We start from the raw sequence: 11,058 nt of genomic DNA on the forward strand, positions 1-11,058 counted from the left end.
TCAGAAACAACTCGATGGTACTTAACGGCAATTATCTGCTGAACACTTCTCAAATATTATCTTATTTGTCCTCAAATAAACTTTATTGACGTGGGTACTATATTATTAACTCCTATTATACTGACAAGGAAGCTGATGATGTAACTGTTAGAAAATTTGTCCAAAATCAGGGTGCAATTAAGTAATACAACGGGTTTGAAAACAGGCAAACTAACTGAAGAACGTATGTTTCCACGAGTGCATGAGCTCAATCAAGGAGAAAAAGTATAGATTAGATGGAAAAAGGAAGACAAAGCCTCATTTCATTCAAGCCTCTAAACCACAGGTCATCATGAAGAACAGCAGCAGTGGGGAGCAGACACTTCAAAGAACCAACTTAAGAATTACTTAAATGAAAACAATGAAGGATTCAGATATTTACTGTATGCAGGAGAAGAAATATGACTGAAAGAAAGAGGTATGGCAAAAGAATTAAGTTTTTTCCCGATAAGTAGGGGGGGAAAATTGAGAAATCTTTATGGATTTACTATTCTAGGCCTACACTTTCTGAACATGTCGTGTGATCACTGCCCTAGTTCAAGTGCAATGATCCAAATTTCAATGAAAATTAAAGATGATGAACAATTCCGTTCCTCACTGACACTGGCTACATTAAAGACTCAATAGCCACATGAGGCCAGGAGCTACAATATTGGATAGGGCAGAGAGAGAGTACTTCCATCATCAGGAAACGTCTGTTTTGCAGCATGGCTGTAGACAGGCTGAGTATACATCGAGACAAGGAACTAGACGTGTCCAGTAGGCACATGAACACGCAGCCTTGAGCTATGTAACAGGCTAACTTCTAAAGTCTGTAGTGTTTTAAACCACCAAGTTTTGTGATAATTTGTTACATAGCAATAGATATCTAATACAAGCTGAGAAGAGATATAGGTTTTTAAAGTTTTCGCAACAAGCATGTGTCCTTTGACAACAAGGAACAGAAAGCTGAAAGCTGAGCTTTCAGAAATAACTACCGTTAGAAGCTGAGAAGAGAGCTACAGTGCTCTGGAAGCAGCAAGATGACCTAGCCTAACTGGGAAAAATGCTAAATTGTATAATTAAAAAGTAATTTCCAAGAAATCTATTTCAGAGGAATAGCACTAATGATAGACTTAGAAAGTAAAAAGAAAAATTCTAGAGCTAGAATAAAGATTTGATAATGCTATATAATTAGAGAGTTTCTAGTTACCATTTTATAGATGAGAGTTGAAGGCATCAATACTGATGAGAAAAAGTCCAGGCTTTAATGTTTTCAAACCATTTCATAGACAAAAACTTAAAGTTTATCCATACTTCTGTGATCCTACCTCATTCTGGTGTCAAAAGCATGGTTTCCTATGCTTTCAAGTCCTGGATTTTGTTGTTGTTGTTAAGTGCTGTTGAGTTGGTTCCGACCTGAGTAGCAGCTGGTAGGTTTGAACTACTCTCCTTGCAGTTAGCAGTCTACTGCTTATCCTATAGTACCACACTACGACTCCAAAAGTCCTGGATACTATATTCTACTTAATACTATCAGTTTCCATTTGATGGTTGGTACTTTTTTTTTTTTTGTAATTTCAGGGTCAGGCCTCATATTAAAAGGATGTTGTTGGTAAGTGTCATCAAGTCAGTTCCAACTAATAGCAACTCTACCTAGAGTTTCCCAGTAGCAGCTAGTGGATCTGAACTGCTGACCTTGTGGTTCAAAGTCCAATGCTGATCCTACAGAGCCACACCAGGAGTTATTAAAGGGATGAAGAGCTCCTATTTCTCTGTTAACTTCTCAGACCATCAAATATGGTCCCTAAACTATAACTCTGGAGTTCTGGTGTGGCACTGGGGGTTAATGCGCCAGACTGCAAAGCCATTTGAACTTCAAGGTTGGTGGTTCAAGCTCAGCAGCTGCTCCTCGGAAACCCTATACACGGTCGCTATGGGTCGGAATCGACTCAGTGGTACTTAACAACAACAAAACTGAAACTCTAGGAGTCTGAATAGTATTATTTGCTATTAGTTGCTAAAAGAATAGGTTATTTGCTATTAGTTGCTAACAGAAAGCCCAACATCTCCTCAGAAGAATAACCTGGCAATCTGATTTTGGACTCATTTGTCTATTCGTCAGTGGAATTGTTTTTGGTATTCTACAGCGATTCTACCGTTTCCAGGAGTCCTGGCGTGGCGCTGTGGGCTAATGCGTCAGACTGCAGAGCTGTTTGAACTGCAAGATCGGAGGTTCAAGCTCATCATCAGCTCCTCGGAAAACCCATACAGGGTCGCCATGGGTTGGAACCAACTTGACGGTAATTAACAACAAGAAGACAATTCTCTGCAATTCTCAGCAATGTGTTTAAGTGAAGACATTTTCGTTCTGGGTTTATTTTGACACTGAATCTAAATCTACGCTTGACTCATGCGGAACCATTACTTTTTCCAATGTTTACCTTTTAAATTTCAGAATCTGAAAATGTGGAACCAATTCAGCAGCAGCTAACAACATGGCTATTTCTTTTTTCAATAACATGGTATCTCTAAGGCATCTTGAAGGAGTAGTTCATGTAAGAAAGCAGACATTTTTGTTGACAAAACCAGGGCTGTACGAGGTCTTGCAGTCATTTCTGTAGGCAGACCAGTGGTAGGGCTGATGAGAGCACATTGTGCAAACAAACCATCAAGCTACGGAGAGAAAAGAAAGTGACTGGAAGGTCAAACCTAGTAGCAACAAGCACAGCCAGTTTGATAGAAGGTAGTCACAGGAAGGCATAGAATTTCTTCCTGTAGCTTTGGCTAGGTGCTTGTCAGTAACCTACTATAAATGGAAACTGGGGAAGTGGGGCAAGAGTAAAAAAGCAAAACAGATATTGTTGTTGTTAAGTACCATGGAGTCGGTTCCGACTCATAGTGACCTTGCATAGTTATTTATTGTTTGTTGTTAAGTGCCATTGAGTTGATTCCGACCCACAGCGACCCTATATAGGGTTTCCGAGGAGCAGCTGGTGAGCTTGAACCTGCGACCTTGTAGTTCAAACGGCTTTGCAGTCTGGTGCATTTACCCACTGCCCCATACTAGGATTCCTGCACAGTTATTGGGCAAGATAAAATAATAGTCCTGGTGTAGCACTGTGGGTTCATATGCTGGACTCTCATGTACTATACCTTCAAACTTGTAATTAAGTGCTGTCCAGCTGGTTCAAACTCATAGCGATCCTCTATAGAGCTTCCAAAGAACCACTGGTAAGTTTGAACCACCGATCTTGTGGTTCAAACCAACCTTTCAGTGCAGTGCTTTATACTACCCATGCCTAATTCTTATTACCTTGATGTTACTAAATCTAAGTGTCCAGTTTCTAGGGTCCTGATGTGGCACTGAAAGATAAGCACTGGACAACTAGATCACTTGAACATCGAGGTCGGCAGTTCCAATTCACCAGCTGCTCCTCGGAAACCCTACATAGGGTCGCCATGAGTTGGAACCAACTCTACGACAGTTAAACAACAAATAGCAACAATCTATTGTAAGAATTTCCTAACTGGTATTCTTGCTTCCAGCCTCACTCTCCAGATTTCCAGAAAACAGCCACAGTAATCTCTTAAGGCAAATTCTCCAATGACCTCCCGTATTACCCAGGATGAAATCCAGTGGTTGCCATGGCTTATAAAGCAAAACCCTATGTGACCTGCTGTCACTTCCTATCCCACTACAACATGTATCACTCTCCCTCCCTCATTTAGCTAGAACCTCAGCGGTCTCCCAGCTGCACATTACACATTAGGGCCTTTCCCTGTGCTATTTAACACTGCTACTTCTAATGTTCTTCCACACCTCCGCACAACTCATCCCCTCATGTCATTCAAGCCTCTCAGCACATCGCATCTTATTCTTTTGTCAATCCCATCTAAGAGTATCCCCTGATCATTGTTTCCTTACCTTGCTTTATTTCTGTCTTAATATTTAACATATCTAACACATTTAACATTTACCACTCACCTACCTCAAGGGCAATTGAACTCTGTAAGAACAAGGGTTTTCGTTGTTCTGGCTCAATCAAGTATCTCTTGCTCCTGAAGCAGTACCTGGCCTATGAAAGGTGCTCATCTAACATTTGTCAAATGAATGCATGAATGGAAAGATTACAGAGTTTTGGTAAAGAAATTGGGTCCCAGACATTGAATAAGGGAAATGAGGACCAAACGTATAAAAGGCTTTGCTTGATTTCAATGAGTAAACAGGGGCTACTCCACACTCTTCCAAAATAAAACTAATTGTAACTTGGTTCTGGAAAATGTAATTATGACATACAAAATACTCCAATAAAGTAGCAGAACAGCTCCCTCCAAGTGTTGACTAGGAAGTAGAGGCATGATACAAACTAGTGAGGGAATATGTTGGCTCCCTAACAGTTTTTTGTTTATTTGGTTTTTAGAACAGAAGGATTTTAAGTTGGAGTTAAGAGGTAGAAACAGGAACATGACTCAAGACATGTGCTGTATGCAGCTCTGTGGTGATGGAGAATGCTTCAGGTGTGGAAGTAATGGCACTCGGCAAAAGAGGCAGAATGCACACAGACTGCTCAATGCCTATGTGAAAACCGGCCAAGAATAAGCTCCACCGAAAGGCAGACTAAAAGTGACGTAGCTTTAAACGTGAAAACATAAAAAGGAGTCCTGGACTGCAAAGTCGGTTTGAACCACAAAGTCAGTGGTTTAAGCTCACCAGCCACTCCTAAGAAACCCTATATAGGGTCGCTATGGGTTGAAACTGACTCAACAGTACTTAACAACAACAACAATGGAACAGGCTTCAGAAAACATGGAAGACAATGAACAAAGATTTCAAGCTTGATAAAGGGGATAAAAGAGGAGGGAAACAGAAAAAACATGTAAATCAAAAACACAGAGGGAAAAGAAAGGTCTTCTACAGAAAAGAGGAACTCTGGTTGTGTAGTGTATTATGAGCCAAGCTGCTAACTGCAAGGTCAGTAGTTCGAATCTATCAGCCACTCCAGGGGAGAAAGCCTTGTCTTTCTGCTCCTGTAAACATTTACAGCCTTGGAAACCCTGTTCAGGGTCGCTATGGGTCAGAACCGACTCAACAGCATTTAACAACAACAACAGCATTGTTGCTGCTAAGTGTTGTTGAGTCAGCTCTAACTCACAGCAACCCTGTATAGGGTTTCCAAGGAGTGGTTGGTGGGTTTGAACTGCCAACACCTTGTAGTTAGTACTCCAATGCTTATCCTACAGTGCCACATCAGGACTGACTTGCTGGGTAGTAGATATATGTAGCTGTAAATCTAAAATATGCAAAAAGAGTCTTCTATATCTTTAAATTCAAAATAAATTTCCTTGAGAATTAAACTAATTCATTACACAAAATGCTTTCCTACAAAACTGAACTTGGTTCCATTGTAATCTATTAAGATTGCCCTTTCTGTCCTCACATACCTCCTTTATAGCTGACAAAACTATTGCAGTTCCAATATTTGCAGACTTCTGGCATAAAGAATTCAGAGACCCATTAAATCTAAACCAGCTGCTTCAATTTTAGTATCTTGGATGCACACAATATAAATAAAGTGGCAGAATAGTTAAAGGGAAAATTGCTGTTTGACTTTGTTTTCAGTATCTAAGAGAGTTCTCAGCACATTTTCATACAGGTTCATTAGGGGTCAGAACCAACTCAATGGCACTTAACAACCACCACCACCGATTTTAAGAAAACCCTGCGTGGTACCAACAGTTCATACACTAGGTTGCTAACTGAAGGGCTGGGAGGTTTCAGTCTGCCCAGAGGTACCTCAGAATAAAGGCCTGGCAATCTGTCTGTGAAAACCAGTCACTGAAAACCCAGTGGGTTCTCTGACACACGGAAGTTGGAATTTACTTCACAACAAATGATTCTGGCACCTTGCGGCAGGTAGCTTTTTAAACTGTAATGTGTAGAGTTGTACAGGATTAAGCACTGGACTACTAGCCACAAGGCAGGTACCAGTCACTCCTGAGAAATCCTATACAAACTTGCTGTGAGAGTCAGAACCAACTTGATGGTACATAACAACATAATGCTGTGAAGGATAATCAAAACTTTCATTGAAGGTCCTCTCTGCAATCCTGCATACTAACCATATTCGGCCTTTTTTTAAAGAATGATACTTAAATGAAGGCACCCTGGTGACACAATGGGCTGAGCACTGAGCTGTTAGCCAAAAGGTCGGCAGTTTGAACCCACCAGGCATTCTGAGGGAGTCTGATTTTGTAAGGACTGACATTCTCAGAGACCTTATCGAGTAACTGTTCTGTCAGGCAGGGTCACTATGAGTCAGAAGCAGGCTTTCGTTTTTGTTTTATTTTAAACAAATAAGTATGATTCACATGGATAAAAATTAAGTGGCTTTTTAAGCCACTACAAGAAAGAAACAATGGATAGTCTTCTAATAGGAAAGCTTATATACCTACCCACAGAGAACAATTCTTTACATACAATGATAATATAATGCTCCTTACCCACTATCAACAAAATATGCATACCAAATTTTTGTTCCAGTAGAGTACCAAGTTATCTATGCTTTCTCATCTAAGGCCTGACCAATACTGTATCTAGACTACCTGGAGCTTGCTTTGTTCCTGAATGACCTAAATTTGAATCCCAGCTGGGTTAGGACTACTACTACCTAGTGTTTCATTCTGCTGTGTATAAGGTTGCTAAGATTCGGTCCCAACTCGATGACACCTAACAACAACAACTTCATTGTTGTTGTTAAGTGCCGTTGAGTGAGTTCGGACCATAGCCACCTCATAAAGGGTTTCTGAAGAGTGGTTGGTAAGTTTGAACTACCGAACTTGTGGTTCAAACCGACCCTATGGTGGAGTGCTTATCCAGCTATCACATTGGTTAACTGGTTGGTTAAATGCTGTGAAGTTGGTTTCTACTCACAGTGACCCTGTAATAGGGTTTCCTAGGCTGTAAATCTTTATGGGAGCAGAATTAGTAAGTGTAGCGTAGTGGTTACGAATCGGGCTGCGAACCTTAAGGTCAGCAGTTCGAAACTACCAGCCGCTCCGCGGCAGAAAGATGAGGCTTTCTACTCCCGTAAAGATTTACACCCTTGGAAACCCTGTACAGGGTCACTATGGGTCAGAACCGACTCGATGGCACTTCACAACAACAACATTTATGATCACATCTGTATGGAATCTAAGGGTGCCCAGTATAACATGGTTGGCAGTGCTCTGAAGGTCTCCCTGCTCCTCAGGCAAGCATCCTTGTCTCTTTCAGAATACAAGCAGTTCCCTCAGTTAGAAACATCCAACTCACATACAAGCAGTAGTCCTGATGTGATGCTGTAGGATCAGCACTGGACTACTAACCAAAAGGTTAGTGGTTCAAACCCACCAGTCGTTCCTTAGAAACTCTATACAGGCTCTCTACAAGTCAAAATTGACTCGACGGCACTTAACAATAGTAGTTACAAGCCAACCTTCATAAAGCCTATTATATTAACAATTCATAGAACACACCAATGGTTCCTAATAACAAAAGGATACTACATTTTGCAACTTGTGCAACCAAGCATTATTATTATGCTATTGTGTTTATGATGTATCTTTAACATAAATGTATTTTAGTGTATCTCAGAATGTTTCTCTAATGTTTTTAATGCATAGAAAAAGGTACACTAAGACAAACATCTGTTTAACTGATGTCAGACACTAAAAGTACCTAACAGTTCTGACTTACCTAGAGATTTGATTTAAAGGTGGATTTAGGAACCAAACTCCTTCCTAATCCAGGAACTGCCTCTATTTAAATCACACAATCAAACATGATCACCAAAAACTCTCAGACAAGTAGGACAATGAAAGGAATTTCCTAAGACTGTTCACTTTTATAAGCGTGTCTCTAAAACTGATGTTAAGTATAAGCTAGAATCCAGAGTTCAAAATTCACCCTTCCTTCAGCTTGTTCCTTACCACATGATCTGGGTAGTCAAGTGATTGAAAAACGCCAAGTATTGTTCCCTTCAGCAATTAGGACTCCTGGAGACCAAGGAGGCAAGTTTCTGTCTCCCCAAGAGAAGCAAAGCTGTAGGACATTTCCCTGAGAAGGGCAGGTGGAAACAAGAAGATAAAGAGGTCTCGGTTTAATTAGGAAAGCTAAATTAAGTAAGGAAAGGTTACAGAAGATTTAGATCAGCTTCCTGGCTCCACTTTAAATTTACATACTTTCATCTTCTTCAGAGCCCTTTACTAATATTCCTATAAGCTAGTTCTTTTCTTGCTGTAGGGGTCACCACCATATTCAGATCTGATTCATTACAAAGTAATTTTTATGTAAATGAAATCTTATTAAAGGTCGATCATCAAGGGTGAGGTTTCATTGGACCCAGTTTTTCCTTCTATTTCGTTTATTCATCCTGTTTATTTATTTGAGACTAAGTAATTTTAAGACAAGTGCCTTAAATCTTGATCCAGTATCCAATTGGCAATACAAATTAGAGTTCATATTGTATTTCCCCCATAGATGTTTCATGTTTAACACTTTCCTAACTGCCTATGTGTTTTACACAGCCTGGGAGTCAGACATGAGAATGTCTGAATAGATGCTCTGATATACACAAAAGAACTACTTGGGAGAATCAGCGTAGTAGCAACAATCTCCGCAAACACCATCTGAAAACTCACAAAACTGGACAGAACTTGATGATAGAAGAGGGTGGAGCCGGGTGGGGCACGTAGGAGCTGGGTACAAAGAAAAGATTAGGATCTGGGAAGTCAAATGAAAAAGAGCTGCAAGGGAGAGTTTGAAGGAGAACAGCCTAATGTTTACCATAATGCGAGTGGGAGGAAGGACTAGACCAGGTAAGCACTGAGAAACCTCTTGGGGAAAACTGCAGTGGTAAAAAGAAACAAAAAGATCTCACTAAATTGAGAAATTAAAATGAGTCCTCTTGCTCCAGCAAGTCCATGGATTTTTCCAGGAAGCTACAAAACAGCTCTTTTCAACACAGGGATTATATTAACAAAGCAAATAAAGGAAACTTAAACTAAAAATGTGAACCGACTCGATGGCACTTAACAACAACAACAAGCTAAAAATGTAACCTACCTACGCTCAGCAATCTGGAAACGGAAACACTACTCTCTACGTTGTGGGGTGGGTCTCAACCAAGGGAGAGGGGGAATGATGGGGCGATAGGAGGCGGCGTGGAGCGACCAAATTCTCCCAGAATAAGAGCCGCCTTGGACTAAATGCTTATTCTTGATGTACGTTTTTGTGGTCGGTTAGCAGATTCTTAACGAAACACAGGCTTTGCTTCGGTTAATCGGAATCTGATGAATGGTTCGAACAGCAGAGGGGATTCCAGAGTTTATGCAGACACAAGGCAAAGGCAGCGCCAACACTTGCTTTGGGGAGTACTCGAAGACCCCACCCCACCCACTGGGCAGCTAGAAGTCCAGTAAGCTTGATTTGTGACTGGTGTTACAAAGGAAAAAGGAGAAGGAAAAAAGTCAAAGGGCGAGCGTAAATGCCTACGTCCAACTGGAAAACCACGCAATCCCACGGCGAAGTTTGCACGCAGACAATAAATGGAGACCAGGGGACGGAGCGAATGGGGCTAACTAGAGACCCTCGTCTGCTGATTCCATCCTGGCCCTTTCTTTACGGTGCTGAGGCTCAGCCATCTATACAGGGCGGCAACGACTCCGCTCCTCACGCTAGCAGGCCGCCGAGCGAGGAGGACGGTCGGTCCAGCGCAACCCCAGGCTCACACTTACTTTCGTCCGGCCATTGATTTTATAGTTGCCCAGCTTGCCGTTACAGTGGCGGATCAAGTCGTCCATGCTGCTCATGAGCAGCCCGATGGTTTCGCAGCCGGGCTCTTTGCCCTCGATCCAGGTGATCTGATCGCCACGGATGTCCTTGGACGAGTCGCTCTTCTGGCTGACCAGCTGGCCGTCCGTGAACTTGCCCGTGTCGTGCAGGGCCCGCACCTCGTCGCCGATCTGCTGGCCGGTCTCTTTGCCCAGGAAGTCGTCCACCACGCAGATGCCGTGCTTGTTCATGCACGGCACGATGTACTCCAGCGCCAGCTTAAGCGCCGGCGGCGGCTTCGTCTGCCCGTTGGCCAGCAGGCTGCTGCCGCCGTGGCTCAGCCCCTCGCCGGGGGTGTTGCTCGGCGGGTACAGGTTGGCCTTCTCCTGGTACAGCCGCGAGCGAGCCAGCAGCTCCCCTTTCCCGGCCTCCGCCTCGGATGCCGCCGGCCCCTGGTGATCAGGGGTCGCGAGAGGCGAGGACGCAGCGGCCGCCGCGGGTTCGGGCTTTGCCTTGGCCGCCTGCGCGTCCACGGCGGCCGACTGGCCTGGAGCCTCGGCGGCGGTGGCGTTGCGGCGCGGCGCTGCCTTCTTGGCGTCTTTGGCTCCGGCCCCGCCGGGTTTAGAGGGCGCGGAGGCCACCGGCCGCGCGGAGTTGAGATGCGGGTTGCGGGGAGGCGCGGCGTGGCCGTGGGCGCCCCGGGGCTCGGCGGCGCCTTCGCTGCCCTGGCAGACGAGCTTGTGCTTCTTCCAGTCCTGGCGCTGGTGCTCCTTGCTGCAGTAGAAGGAGCTGCGGCAGCGGCTGCAGCGCAGCAGGTTTTCCATCTTCCCGCAGAGCTCGCAGTACTGCCGGTCTCGCTCGCTCGGGCTCAGCCCGCCGGGCCCACCGCTGTCATTGGCCATGGCGGCGGCCGATCGGGAAGGGTAGCAGCCGGACAGCCTCGCTCAGGGCCGGGGAGGTGGAGGGGAGCGGCCGCGGCTCCTACTGCGCCATGCACGCGTCCGGCTCCGGCCTCAGGGAGGCGGCCGGCGTCCCCCGCCGCGCTTCGGCCCGGGCCGCTTCCTAGTCCTCCGGTCCAGTCAGCGCAGCGCGGGCAGCCGCCACCTCAATGCCGCATCGCCGCCGCCGCCGGCTGAGGGAGAGCGGCCTGGCGTCCGAGTGGGAGCTCGGCTCCGACCGCGCGTGGACCTGGGCGCGCGAGACCGGCCACTGCCGCTGCCTCTGCG

General features: G+C 44.6%; 1 protein-coding gene across 1 annotated transcript in view; it reads right to left on the reverse strand.

Annotated features, from left to right (window-relative positions):
- Nucleotides 1-10,734, reverse strand: part of EGLN1 (egl-9 family hypoxia-inducible factor 1) — a 47,336-nt gene extending 36,602 nt beyond the window's left edge. Inside the window, exon 1 of the mRNA XM_006874166.1 lies at nucleotides 9,796-10,734. Coding sequence (XP_006874228.1) covers nucleotides 9,796-10,734 — 939 coding nt within the window. The remainder of the gene's footprint in view (nucleotides 1-9,795) is intronic.
- Between the last annotated feature and the right edge of the window lie 324 nt (nucleotides 10,735-11,058).

Source organism: Chrysochloris asiatica, unplaced genomic scaffold (assembly GCF_000296735.1).
Source record: "Chrysochloris asiatica unplaced genomic scaffold, ChrAsi1.0 scaffold00265, whole genome shotgun sequence".
Lineage (NCBI taxonomy): Eukaryota > Metazoa > Chordata > Mammalia > Afrosoricida > Chrysochloridae > Chrysochloris > Chrysochloris asiatica.